Source organism: Culex quinquefasciatus, chromosome 3 (genome assembly GCF_015732765.1).
Source record: "Culex quinquefasciatus strain JHB chromosome 3, VPISU_Cqui_1.0_pri_paternal, whole genome shotgun sequence".
NCBI classification, from domain to species: Eukaryota; Metazoa; Arthropoda; class Insecta; order Diptera; family Culicidae; genus Culex; species Culex quinquefasciatus.
Genome location: NC_051863.1, coordinates 17,514,115 through 17,540,269, shown reverse-complemented (window position 1 = coordinate 17,540,269; position 26,155 = coordinate 17,514,115). Strand labels below are relative to the sequence as shown.

General features: G+C 33.8%; 1 protein-coding gene across 2 annotated transcripts in view; it reads left to right on the top strand.

Moving 5' to 3' along the window:
* The window catches only part of LOC6051016 (G protein-activated inward rectifier potassium channel 3), a 225,958-nt gene that overhangs the window by 5,772 nt on the left and 194,031 nt on the right, over positions 1–26,155 (top strand). For both annotated transcript variants that reach the window (XM_038259207.1, XM_038259205.1), the window contains exon 2: positions 22,446–22,827. In XM_038259207.1, the coding sequence (XP_038115135.1) occupies positions 22,505–22,827 (323 nt within the window). In that variant the 5' untranslated portion in view covers positions 22,446–22,504. The remainder of the gene's footprint in view (positions 1–22,445; positions 22,828–26,155) is intronic.

Here is a 26,155-nt window from a genome sequence, read left to right as displayed (position 1 = left end):
GAGTTGACAACAGCTGCGGACGGCGACATTCTTCCTTAGCCACGACGGTCTAAGCGATGTGACTTATCTTATCAACCTGAGGGTAGCTCCGCTAATCCCTGCTGTGTTCTGTACGGGGTAATTAGAATGTACTCGTACGTGCTGAAATGGAGCAGATTGAGGTGGATTACCGGAGAGTTGTTGCGCGGGCGGAGGAAATTCAATTTAAGCCGCCGTGAATTGTGCGTTTTAGTTGAGGGTTTGTTTGGACACTTTACTGGCACGGAATACCTACGTCATATGTGGCTTTGTTTGTTCTGGAACAAAAAGGAGGTGGAGGAGGAGGAGGTTGATTTGTCGACTTTATGACTTGCTTTATGAATTGTACACACATCAAATTAGCGTTTATTGGGCAACAAGGATCTTGGAGGACGGTTGTCTCATGGCTTGTCACGGAAATTTCCAAAAGAGGAGATTAATTTTTGAGCTAACTTTGATTAGTTGTGAGCATTTATCATTTTTAGAACAATTTAAATAACTATCTTAAAACAAGCTGCAGTGCTGCCATCAGACTCATTGCTAATTTTGGCTTGCTTATTTTGGTGTTTTAAAGAATAACACGGACATAGTTTGTTTAAAGATGAGTCCGTCTTTGTGGATTTCCTTGGAATAGACCACATACGTGACTTTCGCTTAGGATGCATCATCGTATATTTTGAAGAAAAGTGCACTCTTTATGATCAAAGAAGCAATTTTGTATCATTGCTATTGAACAAGTAGTTAAAAATCATTGAACATAATTTTTGGATTTAGAAATGAATTTGCTACACAGAAAAAAAAAATCCGGTAAATTTACATCATTTATGATGTACCAAAAGTGCACGTCATTAATGATGCGAATTTACATTAACTTCATTTTAAATTTACATGCCATCCAACGTAAACTTGCCGAACAAATTTAGCTCTGAAGTCGTGTAAATTTCCGATGAAAATAATGTAAATTTACCAAAGCGACAAATTTTTTTACTCCGTTGAATCTAGAATCCGATGTAAATTTCAATCTTTTTGTAGGCCCTTGCTTAGAACGATATGCTCTTAAAATGCTTTTTCTTGATAAAATTTGTGTTTTCGACACTAATGTGGTTGAAACTCAAACTTAGCAAGAATAAAAAGCAAATCATTCAAAGCAGAATAGGCTTAAAATTTACACCGAAATCTAGATACAACGGAGTGATATACAAAAAAAAACTGTTCAAAAAAGAATTGATTAAATTCACATTTACAACAACAAAATCTTCATGGTAAGCTTAACTTACTTGATTGTGAATTAATTAAAGCTGTCATCAGCAGACGTGAAGCCACAGACCTTCGCCACCGTTGGGTTTTCTTCTTAGTCCACTTCACCGGGCGTAATGAAAACCGACATTGGGAATCGGTGGGCATCATTGGTTGTAATGATGGTCCGTAATGATGCGTTTGACGATGCTTTTCCGGCAACGTTAGCAGCATCGATCAGCTCGCACGTTTGAACATCAATTTCTGATTTCAATGGCACGATCTGAAAGTCCAAAGAAGGAGTATTTATATTTATGAATAAATAGTAATAGTAATTGTAATTTTATTTGGCAACGATATCCTGTTAGTTAGACTTTTATCAGGGCAAGGATGGAATACTAGGTATCCAGTATAAAATAAACAATACATAAGGTAAATAAAACAGAAAATTCTCATGTTATACAGGTTAAGGACTCAGTCCACGGTAAACTTAGATTGAGGCAAGCTGATTACATCATAATTAACATAGCATTATGGTCCGAAACGATTGTTAACATAAATGGTTTTTGAATTCAAATGAACAAAATAAATCGTTTGCACGGACATTAAATCAAGAAAAACTATGTAAATGGACCAAAGCCGAAGTTTAAACAAAGAGTCAGTGATGTTTCTATTAGGAACAATCCAACAATCCCAACGAATCTTCTAAAATAAACTTAATTTGCAGCTTGAAGCTGACAACAGTAAATGGTCTGCTTTCTTGATTTGGGACGTCACACGTTTCGACTATAACATTACCCTTTTTTGTGCTGTTCCTTTGACGAAATTAATTTACTTACTTTTTGAATTGCAAAAACACTTGACCCACTTTTGTTCTGTTTTCTTTTCTGGTTTGTATAACTCACTTTTCAACATAAAAAGAGAAAATTTAACAATTTTGGACTGATTGTTTGCTAATGATCAAAGCTCTGGAGAAACGTCAGTTTGATTTGATAGTGGTGAATTCTATGAATGTTCAGCTACGATAACACTATCTTACACAATTTAAATTACACGCTCCACATCTAGGTGGCACTATTTTCGACTCATGTGGTTCAACCCAGTCACGAAATATTCTAGCAGAGCTGGTTCTGTCAGAATCCTGCTAGAACGGTAGAACATTTCTGCTAGAATGCTGTAAGAATATCCAGCTCTGTGAGAACTCTGCCAGAATCCTGCTAGAACGTCGTGACTGTGAAAGGGTTGTTCATAACAAAAAGTCTTGAGTTTTTTATAAAGGAGAAAATGGATGGCAAGTTTCTTTCACATTTTTGCCTTCAAAGTGCTCATATTAGTTTTTTGCTTGTTTTTCATGTTTTGAACTAAAATTACTAAATTGCTACAAAAATGCGTTACGACCAGGTCTGGGATAGGTTTTTTTTCTACAAACATTTTTTTGAAAACATATAGGAGATGTTAGACCGAGCTTAGTGGTAACGCTTCCGCCTCGTAAGCGGTAGATCGGGCTTCAAATCCCGGCTCGGTTGCTTAGTAAAGGGAAGGTAGTACTTCCTCACAAGCTAGACCTTATCACGACACCTTAGGGAAGGTGACCTATGGAATGTTAACATTAGACTTAATATGTTAACATTAAGTTGAGAAATAGCCACTGAATCCGCTTTGTAAATACGGCACCGATACTGTTCTTGGGTTATGGGGAAAATACTTATAGGAGATGCTAGACTTTTCAAAACATTAACAGTCATGTCTTTATAGTATACCACAAAAGTTAAACAAACATGCGTTCAATTTTGTATGAGAAAATAGGCAAAAATGTATGGAGAAAAATCGCTTCAAAATTTTATCGGCAGATTCAACTGTTCTTGCTTAAATACCTCCAAGAAAGTATTTTATAAAAATAATTCAATTTTCAAAGGCCGCAGACTGAAAAATCATTTTAATAGCTATATTCATAAAAAATGGTCACATCTTTTGATAAAAAGTATAGTAGCCAATTGAATGCAAAATTGTGAAAGCAGTCGAACATCAAATTCCTTTTCTAGACGTGAGCTCAGCTTGTCAAACCCACAGGGTGATATCAAGATTTTATTTTTGAAAAGGTCCAATAAACAAAATCTTATTATTTTGTTTAGAGATAGATAGAGAAATCTAGATTTTTTTAAGAGGTCCTATAAATTAAATTTAAAAATTTTGCTTTTCGGGTGTTTTTAGAACCGCCTTGAGTCAGGAGTATTCAAATACATCCAAAAAGCAAAAATTGAAAATTTGGTTTATAGGACCTTTTCAAAAAAAATAAAACTCTGGAAAAGATGGAAATAAATGGTAATTTTACCGTTTTTTTTAATCACTTCAAATAACTTCTTCACTCAAAAAAATGAGTTCGCGTAAACGTGAACAGCGTTCATGCCAACGGGAACCAGAAAGAAAACTGTTCACTTTCATGGTGCAATGCACTATAAAAGTTGAACAGTTTTCTTCCTGGTTCCCGTTGGCATGAAGGCTATTCACGTTTACGCGAACTCATTTTTTTAAATGTTACCCGTGTTACCAGATTTGGTTTTGAATGCTCCAAAACACGAGGTGAAAACGGTCATTGCTACCATGGCTGAACATTCCAGGTGGTGAAAATTGATCAACTGTGGCCTTGACCTGTCAAAGGTTCTGACTTGGCAGCTTCCTACAAACAGAATGTTTTGAAAGTTTGACTGTCACCGAGTACAAAAACTCAAATAATTTTTGCCCAGTAATTCTTTGTCGTTACTCTGGGCATCGGTGAAAATTTATTCACAATAATTCTCCCGCAATGTATCCGGCCAAAAACTTCTTCCGACCGAGTGCTTGCCAACCAGTCTTGAGATGCCCCAAACCAAAAGGATTGAACCTGAAAAGCCACTGCCGAAGTTGCTTTTTGTTTTCATCAACGCAGCTTCCGCCTCGAGCTCAGCCAAATGATGTTTCTCTGCCGGGATCTGCACGGCTTTTCTGAAAAATAGGTAATCCATCAAATCAAATTCATCTAGTTTTGAAAACAAAATTGCATTTAACCTCAACACATCTGCGCCTGCAACATCGCTTAATTTAATGTTTTTGTCCGGAACCTACGCTGGATGTTCCAGCGGTCGTGTTTACTAGGTGTTCCGGAAACAGCAAGGGAAGCTTCTCTGATACGAGTACGGTTTTCCGCGCCTGTTTTTAGAAAAAGCAATAGAAATGGGCCAACGCCGAAGTGTAAGCAACAACTCTTTCCTGCTCACGTCAAGTGACTTTTACATTAGGAACGAGCAAGATAGCAAGTTTGTTTACACTTCGGCATTTGACCGTTTACATTGTTTAGCTTCAACGATACTTGCCAATTAGTACACAAACTGCATCCATTTGCAAACATCCACCAACGTGAACAGAATGCACTATTTGTTTACAAACTGATCACAATCCTTTGACAGTAATCGCCAGAGATCGAATACACATCCTTTTGCATTGCTCGGCAAACATTTGACTGGTTTGTTTTGGTCAGCTGTCAGTTTGAACAAAATGTTAAAATTGAATTTTACAGCTTTATGATTTTATGTTTCTCAAATTTTACATTATCATCAAATTACATGCTTTTCATTTTTCAAATTTGCCATTTTTCAGAGGTCGAGGGTTCATTTACATGTAATACACGCATTACGTTGAATCTCATTTTACATGAAGGTCCTTTAAATGCAATACAACTCATTAAGGTGAAATCGGAGCACATCAATTTGGGCTTCTTCTTCTTTGTATTCTTCTTCCTAGTAGTCATTAAAATCATTAGCGTCATCAGGCTGATTGTTTGTTGTTGTTTACCAACTGAAATCAAACAAAAATCTGTTTATTTTGTTTAGTTTGAAATGGCAATGTTTACAAATATGATTCACCTTACAGTGTCATTATGAGAAAATATGTTTCAAGTGTTTGATTTTTTAAAATATTTACTTGTAAACGTTAAATAATTGTTAGTTAACAGTTATGTATGCCTCTGGATTTCATCAAGGTTGAAGAGTCAGATAATGTTTGAAGCGACTCCAAGTCCACCAGCCCCGACTCCACGGGCATGAATTTTGTTAAGATGAATGTTCTCAGGAAACCTTCCAACTGTGCCAGGGAGGTTGCTAAAGATCGTAAAACTTAATTAACTTATTTTTGTTAGTTTGAATCAATTACAGCAGATCACGAATTGTAAAACCATTGAATTATATTTAACAGATATTTTGCTTTTGATAAAATAGATGATTTTCAGGATTATTTTTTCGAATATTTTATTTTGTTTTACCTGCCACGTTTAAACTAATAATATTAAACGTTTAGATTAAGGAGAGATCGGATTGCATTTAAAACTTATTTTTGAAGGCAGTAGCTTTAGATGATTCCCCACGATGTATGGACGTCTCGATCGTGTTGATGTGTTTGCTGCCGACTCAGGTTCGCGTGACGTGGGCCGTTCCGTTGAGCCAAAGCGGAAACAGCCCCTTCGCACAACTGTTCTGAACAATCTTTCTGCGGGAATCTTGCATACTGCACAAACCTGGTACAAACGCAAAACCATCTCCTTGCCACGCACCAAACCCGAAGTGACGTCCTGACTGCCAAGGCTAAGAGCAGACGACCTGTGAATGGGGGTGGAAATGAACATTTTATTAGCAAAGGTTTGACATCCGGTCAAATCCGGTGACGGGACCTTTGAAGTCCACCTACCTTCTACTCCAGCAGCACACCGACAGATGTTGGGCGGATTTTGAGGTGACTTTTAGCGGGTTCTTTCACACATTGGCTCACCATAACCTTGCGTGCCTTGAAACTGGGTGCGCCGGATAGCTTCCATTCGATCCGCTTGGGTGGTGGAGACATTTTGGTCGTCCGGGCGATCACGCGCTGCTTTATGGCTTCGGCTTGCTCCAGGCGGCACAGATCGGACGATGTTGTGCACGATGGACGGAAGCAGGACGGTGGCCGACCGGCCATGTGACAGTTCCGTTTCCGATGGTTTGAACGGGGCCGTATCCTGTGAGCTGGCACTGCTTGATTCGGACGAATCGGTACTGCTGGAGGCGGAGGACGAGGAGCAGGAATAATGAGGTTCTGGTGATAAAACTGGTTCCGGTTCGGGTAGAATTGGTGGCAAACGGCTACTTCCTCCGCTTATTCTGCGGTTTGTCGAAAAATTCCAGCACGTTGGTTTTGTAGCGAGAACTGCCGGACGAGTAACCCGTGCGCCGGCTAGAGAATCCTCCAGCGGTTTTACTCTGCAGACTCGTTAGGAAAAGACCGAAATTGCTCATGTCTAGCGGGGAGCGGAAGCAGTGACTCAATCACCAACGACAAGCGCTCCGTGATCCGGCGAAAATCTGGAACTAAACCTACTGGCACCGAAAAATTACGTTCGAATTAGCGACTTGCGGTTTGAATTTTGGAAAACTTTTGTTTGTTTTGCTAGCTTGCTGCGATTTTTCCCGAAAACTTGACAGATGGAGAATTGCGACAGCAGCAGGTGCAGTGATGCCAATCTGAGGGTGAACGAAATTAAGTCAAATATGATTTTTCTAATATTGGTTGATTTTATTGCCAAAATGTTGTTTTTTGATTAGATTAATAAATATTAGTGCGTTTGAAAAAATTTCCGTTGCTTTTACTGATATTTTGATTGAAAAAAACTCGTTTATTTTTTTATTTTCACTTTAACTTGTGATTGGTGGCTGGCAACGATGTTTGCATGTGTTGATGTACGTTTGGCAAGGGCTTGTGACAAGGCGAATCGACCAAAAACCATGAATTTATATACGTCTGTTTCAAAAGTGCATGTCGAAATGATGATTTTCTTGCTGTGTAGGAGCAAAGAAGAAGACAAGTATTTTTTCGTGCGTGGCTGTGCTAATAAATCGCCAAATTGTGAAAAAAGTATAGTTTTTCAGATCTTCAAAAACAGTTCTTTGGGAAGTTTTCCTCAATAAAGAAAGTGCTTAGTGATATGAAGCTTATTTATAAAGATAGCTTCGAATTACAAGTGAATTTAAATCAGCGCCTAGTTCAAAGAAGAAAATGTTGAAGAAGACTTAAAACCGGTAAGAAGAAGCAGCGCTCAAAATATTTTTGGCTGGCTTCCCAATTTCTTGGAGTTTGTGGATTATTTATGTTCATAAACACAAAACTGTGAACTTCAATTGATAAAGTGTGTACATATCTTGTAGGAGATATATTTTGGTAAAGGTAAGTGTCTGAATTGTTATGCTAGAGGCAATTTTCTGGCAGCGGGATTTCGTCTTCACCGAAAATCAAGGACATAAAGCAAATCATTGATTTGAATTAAGGACAAACGACGGCAGCCTTTTCGGCCATTTTTTTTATGCCTTGGAATTTCACCTTAAATTGAGTTTCAAATTTACATTGAGCATGTTTACATTAAAAACATCAATTCAGTGCCGTGTAAATTTACACTTTTTTTTCTGTGTATAAAGGTGTTAATTTTTTTTATAAAGTGCACTAATTTTAATCTACATCCGAGATTTTTTTTACTGAAAAGTTACGTTTTAATAAAAAATAATAGTTGAATATTTGACATTCATTTTCAATATTGCAAATATGACCATTAGTTTCTGAGATATTGGTTCTAGAAAATCAAAGACTGTTTGAATGAGACATAAAAAATTTAAATTTTCTTGTTTCTTGTTTCTTTTACACAGTCCAGACTCGATTATCCGAAGCCTCGATTATCCGAAGTTTCGATTATCCGAAGTTCGATTTGTCCGAAGGTTTGTATGGGGCTTCGGATAATCGAATCACGAACAAAATTTTCTTTTTTTTTTTCATTTTCTTGTTTTTTACATAAAATTCGAGTTCTGCGACTCCATTTTAGTCAAATTTGAAAATAAAATACATTTTGGATTAAAAAAATTCTAAATCATTTTAGCGTAGTTCAGGGGTCATACCTAAGCTCAGCATTCAAAAATTAGACAATTTTTTTGTGGTTCGATTATCAATAGTTTTGATTATCCGAAGTGAAATTTTTCCGAGGCCTTCGGATAATCCACATTACGCAATTTCATTGGAAATTCTCTCAACTTTTCGAAAAAATATATTCTGAGGTGTACAACCATGAAAATTAAAAAAAATGAGAAAACTGAAAATGTTCAGTTAAAATTGAACTTTAAGTGGCTATATCTTGAAAATTGTGAACTTAATCAAAAAATCTGTAAAGTACCTTTCGCTTGCTAATTTGATTCTGCCGTTAAAAAAAACAAAAAATCATAACTCAGCAGCAATATTTTTGTCCATACTTTGCTTATCCCGAACAGACGGTAATAACTAAATTCATGCTGTTTCAATAACAAATACTGTTAAAATAACAGAAAGTGTTATGGAATATTCTTGCAAAATCCATTTTTGCATAAGAGTTCAATAACAGTTTTTGTTATCATAACAAAATATGTTATCAGTCTGATATTGATTGAAAGCCAGAACAACTTGGAAATAACATTTTTTGTTATGGAAGAATACCTCGAACTGGTATTGGGATGATCGGATTAGTTGTTAAAATAACAAAAAATAATAACAAAGATTTGTTCGAAGAATAACCTAAAATGTTATTATTCTGTTATAACAATAACAATCCAACAACAAAAAATCATAACGGCAAATAACAAATCTTGTTATAAATAACATGAAATGTTATTGGCATAGTATTTTCAAATATCAAAAAATGTTATTCCTTAGTTATTTCCGTCTGCTCGGGATGATTCTAAAATTGCGGTTTTTTGTCTCCTAAAAATTAAAAAAATGGATTTTGTAAAACTATTTAAAAAATAATAATTTAAAATTGGGGAGAAAAATTTCGTGTGCCATTTTTCAGAATAGTCCTCATCAATACCTACAACTTTGCCGAAAACACTAAACTGATCAGAAAGTTCCTTCAGATACAGGTTTTTGAATATTTACGTGCAATTTTTGAAGAATTGTTCTTTTTTGAAATGTCAGTCTTGGTTCCAACATATTCATATTATTGGTTTGAAGGGATCCGAAAATTTCGCGATTCATTTTTTAAATTTGATAATCGGACCATTAGTTCTCGAGATATTGATGATCCTAAAAACAAGGGCCATTTGGGCAACACTGCACAGTGGTCCAGATCGCAAAATTAGGTGGAAAATTGATTTTCCGTAAAATGATGAAGTTTTGGAGCTTTGGTGTCTTCAGAAGAGTTGTTGCATATGGAAAGGGGCAACTTTTGGTTTGGTTGGAAATTAGGGTGGTTCACTATTAGGGTGATTTTCAAAATCTAACTTTTCAGGAATAGTTTTGGGATTTTTTCGTCTTCTAGAAAATTGTTTGGCTTGCCAATTCATGCAACTTTTTCCAAGACACCAAAATTTTTTCTCGTAATTTACGCCTTCTAGACCAAATTTATAGAAAGCATCTGAGCAAACCTTCAAAAATCAGTTTTTTGAACGTGGCAATTCAGGGTTAAGTTTTAGAGAAAAGTGGTATTCGGGGCACTTTTGGAGCTCTAAAACACAAACATTTTTATTTCTTGACAAGTCGATTTGGACTTAAGGGTCAAAACTTACAGCAATTTTAAAGTAAAAAAGATGCAAATTTAAAACTTAAATATCTCAAAAAGGCGCAAGCAAAATTTGAAGCACCAGGTTGCATTTGAAAGAGGAGCACTACAAACCCTGAAAAAATCTCAGGGGTATTTTTCTTTAAACTCGAAATATCTTCATTTGAAAAAGTCTAATTTTGAAGGGAAACCATATGGGACCACCCTAACGAAATTCGAAAAATTTCCAAATTTATGTTTTTCCATGTAATTTTGCCCGCTGAATCTAAATCTGTCCTCAGAATTGAGTCAAATTGTCAACAAATCGATTTTTGGTCATATTTTGGGTTTCCATGTAAAATTATCATTTTCTAAAAGTGCCCCGAACATCACTTTTCTCTTAAACTTAACCCTGAATTAATTCAAAAAACGGATTTTTGAAGGTTTGCTCAGATGCTTTCTATAAATTTGGTCGTAGAAGGCGTAGATTACGAGATAAAATTTTGGTGTCTTTGACACAGTTGCATGAATTGGCAAGCCAAACAATTTTCTAGAAGACGAAAAAATTCCCAAAAATATTCCTGAAAAGTTAGATTTTGAAAATCACCCTAATCGTGAACCACCCTAATTTTCAACCAAATCAAAAGTTGCCCCTTTCTATTTGCAACAACTCGTCTGAAGACACCAAAGCTCCAAAACTTCGCCATTTTTTGGAAAATTCATTTTCCACTTAATTTTGCGTTCTGGACCACTGTGCACTGTCAAAATCATTTTTTTTTCTGTTTTTTTTAAAGACCAAACCATATCGACCGAAGGCCGTATCAACAAATTTCTAAAAAGCAAAAATTAAGCAACTCTCAGCATTTAAAAAATGTTTTATCAAAAATGGGCAAACATGTGCACTATTTAATAAAAAAAAAAAAACTGGTACTTAATAAAAAATTGACTAAGGTATGTTTCGAAAGCATTTTGTATTTTACCAAGTTTAAAAATTAGTTTGCCCTTTTTCGTTTTTTTTTTTGAATCACTATTTATTCAAAAACACAGCAAAAAAAAAAAACTATGGTAAAATCGCATGCAAAAGCATGCACATCACCTTCGTAAAAAAAAAACTTGATTCAAACCCAGCACCATCAATAAAGACTGGCGCCTTAGCCCGCTCGGCTATCAGACCGATGAAGAGTGGAAAAGATACAGGTATATATGAGCGTGACATTTTGGTCAAGTAGGTTTCCCATACTGATGAGCTACATATTTCATGGTGTAATATTACACATAACTTCATAAAATAAAACAAAGCAAATCAAATTTGAAAAAAAAGACTAATTTCTACATTACTTATTCGGTAACTAGGCTGAGAACGTAGCCCAGTTACCGAATGCTGCTCGTTAACTGGGCTGAACAAATAATGCCGAGGGGAACACCAATGCATTATGTTTACTTAATCAAGTAAAAAGTCAAAGTTACTTAAATTTGTGTCTAGTTTTTTTTTCAAGTTTTCTTTTATTGTAACTTAAAATTTCACAGAAACTTTGAATATTTTTTAAATTCATTACACTTGCTTTTGCATCCTAATGACCCCTCGGTTTGTTTTGTTTTTTTGACGTTTGTCTGGTTTTGTGTATTTTTATTTGCCGAAGAGACCAAATCGATCAGAAAAAAAAATCTAGATAAAGATTTACAAACATTCACATAGTCATTTTGTAAGGAAAAAATAATGATGCAAAATGATGCATTAAAATAAAAACAAAAATACAAAGGAATGTCGATTTGTGAAAACGAACAGAATTATTGCTCAAAATCATCATAAAGCAAATCTAATTTTAGGTCTAAATTTTAGTCCCAGTGAACAATCTTAATTCTCCATCTACGATGTACTACTGTCAAATAATAATTTGCTCTAATGCAACCACCTGCTCCCACAAAAAAAAAATAATGTAAAGAAAATGATGAACACCCGATTTTGCGAACTAAAAATATGATGAGAATTAATTATTTTTTTGGCTTCCGTTCCGGAAATTCCAACCGGGGGTAGCAATAGCCCTTTGCACTTTCGAACAGCTTAAAGGGCGCCGCGCCGTCAATCTTTAGACTTCAGCAACAAACGTCAATCGGCGGAAAAAGGGAAAGAAAAGTGAATTAAAAAATCTCACACTTTACAACTAAATTCATTCAGCAAAGCGGACCGGCGACGACGACCGTATCGAATGTCATCCTGAGCGGTGTCAAATTGCACGGTGCGACACAAAGTAGGCGTGTAACCATGATTGATGGGGCGCAAAAATGACGGATCGCTTCCATGATCGCTGTCACTTTTGCGTCAAATTAGGCGGTGATAAGTCAGCTAAACAAAACCTATTTAGTTATTGTTTACTCAAGGTCAAACCTGCTCGAAACGTCAAACGATCAGACAAACTGTCAAACGGTTCGACTCGAATCTGCCAAAGGGGAAAGTTCGTTTGCACCGCACTTCAAAAAGCTGGCAACCACAACTGCGGTTTTATTGATCGCAAGGGGGGGTGGAGGAAAAATCCCATCACGGTTAAGGTTACGGTTACCCGCAGCCTAGTAGGCTGCGATGAGAGCGCGCGCGAGTACGCGGAAAACTGCTTTTGAGGTTATGCAACTGTCATCATCGTCGTCGTCGTCGCCGCCGCCTGCTACTTGTTTCCGATCGCGTCGAGATTTGCCGGGCGAGATTTTTGCCCTTTTTCGCGCGCTACGTGGATTACGTAATAGGTTAATTAATTCGTCAGAATCCGTTGGTCTTTCGGGCGTTCTGAATAAATTATTTGCTGAGCAAAACTGACAGCGAACGAGCGCGAGCGCCGGTTCACGCGATCGATCTGTCAAAAAAGCGCGATCGCAGTCGGCGTGGTGATCAGCTGATGGAGTTCAACGGTCGATGTTTCAGGGCGAGCACGTTGTCGGATCGTCACTGGAATCGAAAAAAAAGAAGGCAGGTGGGATCCTGTTGCAACGCGATTGTTGCGATGTTTTGCGATTTTGTTGAAAGCCGATCGCGGGGAATTCGCTGACGGTAGAATTCGTACAATCGACTTGAAGGACACGAGGAAATTTGCACATTGCAGTGTAATTTAGCTTCTTTGGATGATGCACTTGTGTCAATAGTACACACACAGTGCCAAACAGAGCAAATGAGTAGGATTTTCCTTGTAGCCAAAGTGTAAATATTTTAGATGCGGCAGTGGCTCGTAAACAAAGTTGGCTTTGCCCGCGTTCTGGAAGGTAAATAAACAGTACCAACGGGAAAGAGACTTCTTATTTCTTTTTTGTAAAAAGTGCGTGTGAGCTGGCAACACTTTTGCTACTAAACATGGTTCTAAAAATGTATAAAATACATACAAAAAAAAAACAATCGAAATAACTTTATTCAAACAAACATCATCATGATACGGTCCATCGTAAGTTGCAAAGTTGTGATAACAATTTCTAATCTTTTCGAAAAACATTTCGAGTAAGCACGCAAATTGATGCCATTTACTGACCAAAAAGATCAAATTTAATGCACTTTTGATCGTAATTTCTATTTTGCGAGACCATTTCTCATCATTTTGGTGACACACACATCCACACGCAAGATGAGAGCTGAACTGCTTAACGAAATTCGTCATACGCTAACGTTTTCAAAGCGCTTAATATATGAAATTGCTTCCAACTACCGGCAACAAGTTCTTTTGAACATTAGTTAGTCACTCACTTGAAAAATAATCCCGAAACATGTACATAATTAGCAAGCGCCTTAAAAAAACAAACGCGCCAAGTCTTTTGACGATTGCCTTTTGGCGACCCATTCCAATCGAAGGCTGGCGAAAACCGAGCGAGAAGCGAAGGCAAATAAAGAACAAAGGATGGCCACCAACACCACCAGCAACGCCTGTTGGAGTGAGCCAGTGATGCCAGGAAATTTTCTCTTTAAATGCTACTTTTCGTGAGTGTTCGCTTAAAATTTCATCACAATTGGCATCACTAAGCGGAATGGGTCTGCTGGAAGAAAAAAGAACTAAGCTGAAAATAGAAAAACGGGCGTGGCCCAATGCATTCTCGCCTGATTAGAATACATTTGGGAAATATTTTTGTTAAGTGCTTGTAAAAGGATTAGAATAACTTTTAGTAAAAGTGAAAATAAACAGAAGTGTTCACAAAAAGTTGCTCTACTCGTTGGTGTACTTGGTTTAAGTTAATTTCAAGGAACACTCCAGATTATCCAGCATCATTCAAACACGACCGCTTGTTAGGCTTAAAATGGGTATATTTACTCTAGTTTATTGTTCAACTTCAGCTGATCTGTCAATGACGGACTAGCAACTCATTTGTCAGTAAACCATGTTCTTGCTTATGCTTAATAAAACTAATTCGATTATTGGATGTTTGGTTTGTAACCCTGTAACCCATTTCGATCACAACAAAGTAAACAAAACCTCCGACTACTGTGATGTCCCACTGCTAGTTATTGATATTTCCTAATCTGGTCAGATTTGCATTGCAAAGCGCAAAATCGATGGGTAATTTCTATGCCGACTTTTATACCTATAAGAACCTAAGGTGTCATCTGCGGTGTTAGAAGGGTCGCGATCCGCCTTCAAGGCGAGATGGTTTCCGGTTTGTTGATTTTTATTAGACATAAACGCTCTCCACACGCTGTCGCTACTGCCAGTGCGATTACAGGTGTCGATGGGCTCGCACCCCTGCCCCGTTGACAAGTCACGACGGTGAACTTAATTTATGACCGAATATGGCCTTTTTCACGGTAGTTGCATCCGATCATCGACACCGTCACACGCGGATACCAATTAAACATTTTGCCACAATAAATTAATGAGGTTCTGAGATGATTGCGTCGACATCGACAAACGTCTATGTCCGGTTGATGTCGGGCCGTTCCAAGCCTACCGGCAGTAGGGTAGGGTAGTCATCAATGAGACACTTTTGGTTTTCAACTTTCAACGATTTTTGTATTTTTTCATCAGCATGTTTTAATGAGCTTTTTGTTGCATTTTCTTTCTTTTAATGTGTTCTAACATTGATCAAAATATGAGATCGATCCGACCTCTACAGCCAGAGCTATCCAACTGTCTCATTGTAGACGCACTCGGCAGGAACAATGAGACAGGTGGGGAACAATGAGACACTCTACGAAAATCAATACTTTTCTAGTAAAACATCATGTTTTTGTATTGTTCCATTGCAGGTGACTTACCTTGAACATTTTAAAGCAATTTTGCCAACTTGAAACTTTAATTAACAAAAGTTATACTAAAAAGTAAATAAATTTAGTAAAATCCATTTATTTATACCAAATAACTTTATATTTTTGGCTAAATGAAGTCAAACCTCAATAAATATGCCAAAAATCACTTCCAATTCATATTTTGAAAGATTTCCCTAGATTTTGAAAAGTTTAATGAAGAAAAATCAAAGTGTCTCATTGTTACCCATGGGCTGAAAAGAGTGGAGAACAATGAGACAGCCCTGGATTCTGGGTATATTCTTAATTTTGGTCAAATCTAATGAAAGGCCATTGTAGCCCAACTCATGCCCTATGAAATGACGAAAGAAATTTGGAGAAATATTAGTTTTTGTGTTATTGGCAGCCTATGAGCGAAAATGTAATTTTCAGTCATAATTTACTATTACACCCCAAAATCAAACATTTATGAATAACTTTGCAAGGGAGCGTCCACAACCAACGCCACTATTATGGCAGAAGTGTATCCAGTAGACACACCTTTCCTCAAATTATGAGCCTGATTGGTTGAAACTACGACTTGTGAGAGCCATTTTATCATTGTTCCCCGTGTCTCATTGATGACTACTCTACCCTATTGACAGCCGCCGTAGCAGCAGAGCCTACTGCCTTTTTGCATTTATCTATATTTCTCCTTGCCAGACGCACAGCAGGGGGGGCAGTTTAGGCCTATTTGTCGTAGTAGCCGGTAATTACTACGTGACTTGATTGCTAGTGGGGGTGTAATCTGCTCTAATTATGGACGTCGTCACCGGAATTGGGTTAAACGTGGTCATTTGATCTCAATAACCGTCGGTCAGGGGCGGTTGTCACTGGTTACGGTCTCCTTGAGTAAACAGACTGAACCAAGGTTGCTGCAGATTCATGGATTTTGCCAAAGATCGTGAATTTCATGGAAATTCCCACACTAATGCCTTTGTCAACATTCACACCCTTGAGTAGATTCAATAATCGGATCGGTATTTAACAGAACTAATTATAAACAACCCCTCTTTCAGAGAGAGGAAAGTTTACGACCGCATGCATTCCCCCGCCGAGAGTTGAATCATAAATCTTTTGCTAATGATTAAATTGCACTTGTCAAAAGTGTCCTACGTCGTCACACGTTCAGCAGCAAAACTATAGACCCGTCCTTTGCCGTAGTGTAGAACAGTGGTGACAACCGAGGAATCACACCTCGTTCCATCAATCACGCACCAGCACTTTAATTGTGCATGCTGCCGCAATTAGTGTTACAAAGCTGCGGCAGTTGAAACGTCACGATCAACAGACGTCGCATTTTAGAAACTATACAATTATATCGTATTATAAAAGTTATTTCAAATTGAAAAAAAAAAAATCTCAGCAAATTACTCGTTCTCTCATTTGAATTTTATCTCAAAGAATGTGAGGACAGCGCCAACATGATCAATCACAGTAAATCTGCAGAGAGAGCGAAAATGACGCAGAGCACAATAACAATAAATCGTGATCGCAACAATGCAGCGCGGAATTTTTCTCTTGTTGATACTTTTCTTGCAGGGGAAAAGCTTGTGTTCCCCTTTGACATTTTTCTATTAATTGAGGAACCGTTCAAATATTACGTTATGCAAGATTCTAATTAAATTTCTCGTAGTGTGATGAATTCTCGAACTACCCCAAATAAAAATGTCTTTATTGGATGTTAGTCAAGCATAAAATCTTAACCTCTTTTTCCCTTTTACTTAAAACAAAGATATCAGGAAAGAGGAAAGTTTAACCCCGGCATGAAGAGTGAACTATTCCACACCAACTATAAAGCCGGCAAGAATTTGCGGTGGCGATCAAGTCTCGCCGTAGCTCATTATTTAGTGCGATACCGGTAAGTTGATTGAGCAAAGCGAAAAAAAAGATCATTAGAAAACTTGTTTTACGGTTAACGTATTCAAGCTGTATTGTTTTTTTCGCCCACACGCAAATTCTGGCTACTGGGAATTAACGTTGAATAATAATAAAAAAAATAAGAAGCTCAACATTGATCACAAGTATCTTTATTTTCAAATACAAAGATTCATAGCAGAAAACTAGAAAAAAGTAAAATTATTCTATTCAATATTACATCTTCGAAGTCTTCTATAAAACACACATTGTCAAAGACCAAAATGACCAAAATGACCATAATGACCAGAATTACCAAAATGACCAAAATAACCAAAATGACAAAAATTACAAAAATGACCAAAATGACCAACATGACCAAAATGACCAAAATGACCAACATGACCAAAATTACCAAAATGACCAAAATGACCAAAATGGCCAAAATGACCAAAATGACCAAAAATGACCAAAATGACAAAAATGACAAAAATGACAAAAATGACAAAAATGACAAAAATGACAAAAATGACAAAAATGACAAAAATGACAAAAATGACAAAAATGACAAAAAATGACAAAAATGACCAAAATGACCAAAATGACAAAAAATGATCAAAATGACAAAAATGATCAAAATGATTAAAATGACCAAAATGACCAAAATGACAAAAATGACCAAAATGACCAAAGTGACCAAAATGACCAAAATGAGCAAATTGGCCAAAACGACCAAAATGACCGAAATGACAAAAATGACAAAAATGACAAAAATAACAAAAATGACAAAAATGACAAAAATGACAAAAATGACAAAAATGACAAAAATGACAAAAATGACAAAAATGACAAAAATGACAAAAATGACAAAAATGACAAAAATGACAAAAATGACAAAAATAACAAAAATAACAAAAATGAAAAAAATGACAAAAATGACAAAAATGACAAAAATGACAAAAATGACAAAAATGACAAAAATGACAAAAATGACAAAAATGACAAAAATGACAAAAATGACAAAAATGACAAAAATGACAAAAATGACAAAAATGACAAAAATGACAAAAATGACATAAATGACATAAATGACAAAAATGACAAAAATGACAAAAATGACAAAAATGACAAAAATGACAAAAACGACAAAAATGACAAAAATGACAAAAATGACAAAAATGACAAACATGACAAAAATGACAAAAATGACAAAAAATGACAAAAATGACAAAAATTTCAAAAAATTCAAAAATTTCAAAAATTTCAAAAATTTCAAAAATTTCAAAAATTTCAAAAATTTCAAAAATTTCAAAAATTTCAAAAATTTCAAAAATTTCAAAAATTACAAAAATTACAAAAATTACAAAAATTACAAAAATTACAAAAATTACAAAAATGACAAAAATGACAAAAATGACAAAAATGACAAAAATGACAAAAATGACAAAAATGACAAAAATGACAAAACTGACAAAAATGACAGAAAATGACAAAAATGACAAAAATGACAAAAATGACAAAAATGACAAAAATGACAAAAATGACAAAAATGACAAAAATGACAAAAATGACAAAAATGACAAAAATGACAAAAATGACAAAAATGACAAAAATGACAAAAATGACAAAAATGACAAAAATGACAAAAATGACAAAAATGACAAAAATGACAAAAATGACAAAAATGACAAAAATGACAAAAATTACAAAAATTACAAAAATGACAAAAATGACAAAAATGACAAAAATGACAAAAATGACAAAAATGACAAAAATGACAAAAATGACAAAAATGACAAAAATGACAAAAATGAAAAAATGACAAAATGACAAAAATGACAAAAATGACAAAAATGACAAAAATGACAAAAATGACAAAAATGACAAAAATGACAAAAATGACAAAAATGACAAAAATGACAAAAATGACAAAAATGACAAAAATGACAAAAATGACAAAAATGACAAAAATGACAAAAATGACAAAAATGACAAAAATGACAAAAATGACAAAAATGACAAAAATGACAAAAATGACAAAAATGACAAAAATGACAAAAATGACAAAAATGACAAAAATGACAAAAATGACAAAAATGACAAAAATGACCAAAATGACCAAAATGACCAAAATGACCAAAATGACAAAAATTACAAAAATGACCAAAATTACCAAAATGATTAGAATTACCAAAATGACCAAAATGACCAAAATTACCAAAATGACCAGAATTACCAAAATTATCAAAATTATCAAAAATGACAAAAATGACAAAAATGACAAAAATGACAAAAATGACAAAAATGACAAAAATGACAAAAATGACAAAAATGACAAAAATGACAAAAATGACAAAAATGACAAAAATGACAAAAATGACAAAAATGACAAAAATGACAAAAATGACAAAAATGACAAAAATCACAAAAATGACAAAAATCACAAAAATCACAAAAATCACAAAAATCACAAAAATCACAAAAATCACAAAAATCACAAAAATCACAAAAATTACAAAAATTACAAAAACCACAAAAATGACAAAAATGACAAAAATGACAAAAATGACAAAAATGACAAAAATGACAAAAATGACAAAAATGACAAAAATGACAAAAATGACAAAAATGACAAAAATGACAAAAATGACAAAAATGACAAAAATCACAAAAATCACAAAAATCACAAAAATCACAAAAATCACAAAAATCACAAAAATCACAAAAATCACAAAAATCACAAAAATCACAAAAATCACAAAAATCACAAAAATCACAAAAATCACAAAAATCACAAAAATCACAAAAATCACAAAAATTACAAAAATTACAAAAACCACAAAAATGACAAAAATGATAGAAATGACAAAAATGACAGAAATGCCAAAAATGAATATAAATGAAAATGGCACAAATTGCAAAAAAATGCAAAAATTGCAAAAAATGCAAAAATTGCAAAAATTGCAAAAATTGCAAAAATTGCAAAAATTGCAAAAATTGCAAAAATTGCAAAAATTGAAAAAATTGAAAAAATTGAAAAAATTGCAAAAATTGCAAAACATTACAAAAATTACTAAAATTACAAAAATTGCAAAAATTGCAAAAATTGCAAAAATTGCAAAAATTACAAAAATTACAAAAATTACAAAAATTACAAAAATTACAAAAATTACAAAAATCACAAAAATTACAAAAATTACAAAAATTACAAAAATTACAAAAATTACAAAAATTACAAAAACTACAAAAATTACAAAAATTACAAAAATTACAAAAATTACAAAAATTACAAAAATTACAAAAATTACAAAAATTACAAAAATCACAAAAATTACAAAAATTACAAAAATTACAAAAATTACAAAAATTACAAAAATTACAAAAACTACAAAAATTACAAAAATTACAAAAATTACAAAAATTACAAAAATTACAAAAATTACAAAAATTACAAAAATTACAAATATTACAAAAATTACAAAAATTACAAAAATTACAAAAATTACAAAAATTGCAAAAATTACAAAAATTACAAAAATTACAAAAATTACAAAAATTACAAAAATCACAAAAATTACAAAAATTACAAAAATTACAAAAATTACAAAAATTACAAAAATTACAAAAATTACAAAAATTACAAAAACTACAAAAATTACAAAAATTACAAAAATGACAAAAATGACAAAAATGACAAAAATGACAAAAATCACAAAAATCACAAAAATCACAAAAATCACAAAAATCACAAAAATCACAAAAATCACAAAAATCACAAAAATCACAAAAATCACAAAAATCACAAAAATCACAAAAATCACAAAAATCACAAAAATTACAAAAACCACAAAAATGACAAAAATGACAAAAATGACAAAAATGACAAAAATGATAAAAATGACAAAAATGACAAAAATGACAAAAATGACAAAAATCACAAAAATCACAAAAATCACAAAAATCACAAAAATCACAAAAATCACAAAAATCACAAAAATCACAAAAATCACAAAAATCACAAAAATCACAAAAATCACAAAAATCACAAAAATTACAAAAATTACAAAAACCACAAAAATGACAAAAATGATAGAAATGACAAAAATGACAGAAATGCCAAAAATGAATATAAATGAAAATGGCACAAATTGCAAAAATGCAAAATTGCAAAATGCAAAATTGCAAAATTGCAAAATTGCAAAAATTGCAAAAATTGCAAAATTGAAAAATTGCAAAATTGCAAAATTGCAAAACATTACAAAATTACAAAATTACAAAATTGCAAAATTGCAAAATTGCAAAATTGCAAAAATTACAAAAATCACAAAATTACAAAAATACAAAAATTACAAAAATTACAAAAATTACAAAAATTACAAAAATTACAAAAATTACAAAAATACAAAATTACAAAAATACAAAATTACAAAATTACAAAAATTACAAAATTACAAAATTACAAAAATTACAAAATTACAAAATTACAAAATTACAAAATTACAAAAATTACAAAATTACAAAAATTACAAAATTACAAAAATACAAAAATTACAAAAATTACAAAATTACAAAAATTACAAAATTACAAAAATTACAAAATTACAAAAATTACAAAATTACAAATATTACAAAAATTACAAAATTACAAAAATTACGAAAATTACAAAATTACAAAATTACAAAATTACATAAATTACAAAATTACAAAATTACAAAATTACAAAATTACAAAAATTACAAAATTACAAAATTACAAAATTACAAAATTACAAAAATTACAAAATTACAAAATTACAAAATTACAAAAATTACAAAAATACAAAATTACAAAAATTACAAAATTACAAAATTACAAAAATTACAAAAATTACAAAAATTACAAAAATTACAAAAATTACAAAAATTACAAAAATTACAAAAATTACAAAAATTACAAAAATTACAAAAATTACATAAATTACAAAAATTACAAAAATTACAAAAATTACAAAAATTACAAAATTACAAAATTACAAAAATTACAAAATTACAAAAATTACAAAATTACAAAATTACAAAATTACAAAATTACAAAATTACAAAATTACAAAATTACAAAATTACAAAAATTACAAAATTACAAAATTACAAAAATACAAAAATTACAAAAATTACAAAAATTACAAAAATTACAAAAATTACAAAAATTACAAAAATTACAAAAATTACAAAAATTACAAAAATTACAAAAATTACAAAAATTACAAAAATTACAAAAATTACAAAAATTACAAAAATTACAAAAATTGCAAAAATTGCAAAAATTACAAAAAATGCAAAAATTGCAAAAATTGCAAAAATTGCAAAAATTGCAAAAATTGCAAAAATTGCAAAATTTGCAAAAAATGCAAAAAATGCAAAAATTGCAAAAATTGCAAGAGTTGAAAAAATTGCAAAAAATGCAAAATTGATAAAATGATTGAAAATGACAAAAATAACATCAAAATCGTTGATCAAGATACTAATTTGCGTTCTGTTTGCCTTCCCTTCCAACAGGTCTTTTCACTTTCCACCACTGCATGGCGCTCTTGGATCGCTAGTCGAGCCAAAAAACAATGACCAAACTCTTCGAAGACACCAGCCGGTCCGAGACGGGTCCCCTCGTGGGCGATGGCGACACGGCCTGGACGAAGCTGCTCGCCGCGGACACGCCCAGCCCGATTCTGGTCAAAACCGTCGTCGATGGCGGCGGCACAAAACCGCCCAAGGACGTGACGGTTTCGATCGATCCGGACTCGGGCAAACCGATAGTCACGACGCCGGGTGATGATGCCGCCGGAACCAACGGCCGACGGCGCGAATCCATCATCGGAACATTCCACCGGCAGCTGCGGATGTCGCTGAAGGCAGTGAGCGAAACTCCCGGACCGTTGACAAGGTACGTGTGGCGGATTTTTTTTTCTGCATACAGTCACGTTTTCTTGAACAGGTGCTGCATTCTGCAGTTGCACTCGGAAATATTTCCAAGGCAGAACAACTGCTTGTAGTCGGTTCTTCGCTGATGATGACTGGGCAAATTTTGCGTCAATTTAAGGTGCCAAAGTGATGCATGTTCTGTTAGCTGTTAAGGGGAATCGGGAAGACATTTTGTGCAATGCAAAATGACTACAGATTATAACCTCAAACTCCATTTTTTATTGTTAGTTAATATTACTCCTTCGATCTAAGGCCACGCGCAAAAATACTTTCCATTTGAGGCAATAGTTTCTGCCAAAACCCGAATACTCACGATCCAACGCTCTGACGTTCGTCGGCACCGTACCAAAACAAACAGCACACTTTCGTTCGCGTTCCGGCTGAATGGCGAAACCATTGGCTCAGGACGGTGGAGGGGAGAAGAGGAAGAGGATCGTAGAGTTGACTCACCGACGAACCATTTCTTCCGAGTGCGCGCGGTCCGCGTCACGTTCTAATCATGAATCAACCCCATCTAGTCAGCCGTTTGTGTCGACGCGCCGCCATCTTGGACAACTCTTTTCTACGCACGCTCGGTCGCTCACCTGTCAAAGCCCCAATCGGAAAGTGACAGCCAATTATTGCGTTCGACGTCGGTCGGTCGGTCTTCAAGGGAAGCTTTGACAGTTGGCGTGAGGACGTGACGTTTTTTTTTAGAATCACCTTGCGTCTCCACGGTTTCAAGGGGTTATAATGTCAAATGATCGTTGGAAAATCTCATAAAAATTAGCCCTTTTCTGTTAAATTCATTTTTTAATATTTTTGAAATCGACAGAAACTTTGTGTTGTGAGTGCTTTCTCTTTGACCTTTGGAGCTTTTTGCCTTCCTCACCTCACTGAGGCAAGGCTATAAAATCACTCGAAAAATGAACTTCTTAAATACAAATCCTATATATACCTTCACGTATACCTATCGACTCAGAATCAAATTCTGAACAAATGTCTGTGGGGATTTGTGTAGACATGATTTTTTTCCACACGATTATCTCAGAACTTGCTGTACCAATTTTGGCCGGATCCGCCTTATTCTGTTCGTTTTGGGGTCCCCTAAGACCCTATTAAATTTTATTCTGTTTAGTGAAGTACTTTTAAAGTTATGCCAAGAAAAAGTTTTTTTGTAGCTACAAAAAAGGGTGATTTATGCATAACCTCAAAGGCCGGGTCTTTTTGCTTTTTTGACTTTTTGACCACGCGGGGGATTGGCAGCCACATGCGTATCGCCCAGTTACCACATCGCTTAAGCAGTGTCTGCGTCTCTTCTGGAAAAAATCTGTACCGTAAACTGGGGTCAATCGGGACACATGGGGCGAATTGGGACAGCAGTTTTAACCATGTTGGAGCACAATATTTTTATTTTTCTGGTTGGTTTCGGTTAGAACAGACTCAGGCCAACCAAATGTGTACATCAATTTCCAAATTTAAATGCTTTAAGTGCTCTAAAAACTGCTGTCCCTATTCAGACTGTAGTCCCGATTCACCCCAGATTACGGTATTAATTATGTTGCTGCATCATTTTGTCTCGACAAAGATTTACACGAACTTTTTACTGAAATATATAACTCATGAGACTTTTCACCTTTATTTTGAAGAGTTGGTAAAAAAAAAATTGAAAATTGCTGTTCAAGTAAAATCAGTAATGAAAAAAAAAAACAAATAAAAAAAATTTATTAAAAAAATTAAAAAAAACTCTTAAATTAATTTGTAAATACCACCTAAAATACAACATGAATGCGAGGAAGGCACCAACCACCTTAAGGTGGATTAAGTAACGTTTTTCAATCATTAGTTGTCATTGTCCTTTGAAAACTGCTGATAGCTGTCATAATTGAAGGAAGATTTAAACTTTAAAATATAAAAACCTTTAGTTGAAGTTTCAGACAAATCGAAAATGCAAGAAAAATCGTTGTTTGAATTGCTTGTCAACAAACAAGGCAAGTTATTACTATGACTGCAACAAAAATTCATAGTAATGCGTTCTGCTAAAACGCTCAACCAAACCACAAATGCAACTTTGTTTTCAGTTAATTAATCCATAGGTTGCACTGCCTGTTTACAAAAATTAATCGTCGAATAAAACAAAATTAATATCTTTTAATTATAATAAGCAATTCTCTGGGAATTCGGTAAAGGAAGATTTTTTTATTTGCCTCAATCTCAGTCTTGTATGCCTTAAAAAAACAATTTTTCATCTTGCATTCGTCCGTACAAGTTTCAATACAAACTTTGTTTTTTTTTTTTGTTTTCAATCATATCCAAGTCGGGAAATCGGAAAATAGTCTGGAATAAATCAATATCCTTAAAATCAGGGAAAATTCGGAAATTTGTGTTCTTTTGTCAAAAATTGAGGAATCCTAGGCACACTTGCTCAAGTATATTTTTTGGTTTTTAAAATGTTTTGTAAATTTTCAATTCAATTTAATTTGATGAATCAATATAAAATTTAGGGTTCCATCCACTATTTTATTTAATTGAGAATGAAATGGCTATTTTAGACATTAAAAAAGTGAAAGATGTTATGCCGTAGACATAAGTAGATTTGTGTTTTTTTTACCTTTTTCTATGTTTTACAAAAATATCGAAATTTGGAAAATCACAAAATAGATTAATGAAATTTTGAAATTAGGCCATTACAAATTTTGTATAAAACAAAAAAATGTGCATGAATTCGTACTAAACCTTATTTTTCTCTGAAATAACATTGTTTGAACTTCGATTTTTAGAATTATGGCCTTTGCCCCCCCTCCTTTAATATTGGCTCGAAAAATCAGTAAGCGATTTTTTTTTTCAAAATTCAATCAAAAACAATTTGAAATGCAGTTTCCTGCGTTGATAATCATTTTTAGCATTTTTCGAACCACCCTAGCACGATGTAGGTCACCCTAATGGGCAAACAAAAAAATACGGGTCTATTTTTTTGGCCAAGGAACCTCCAGCAAAATTTTTCCACCTAAATTTGAGAAACAAGGACTTTATGTTTGACTACAAAACTCGACATTTTTGAAATTGATGTCAGTAAACCTACGGTTTCGTCAAGGCATGATAGATTTGGGATCCCCGAACACGCTCCAATCAACAGAATTGAATTTTAGTGAATTCTCTGCAAATAAATAAAATTGTAAATTTGGGTATAAATGCTATGGAATCATGTTAAACAACCCACTAAATCCACGTAAAAATATATAATCTATCATACCTTAACGAAACTGAGGTGTTTACTGACATCAACTTCAAAAATGTCGAGTTGTGTTATT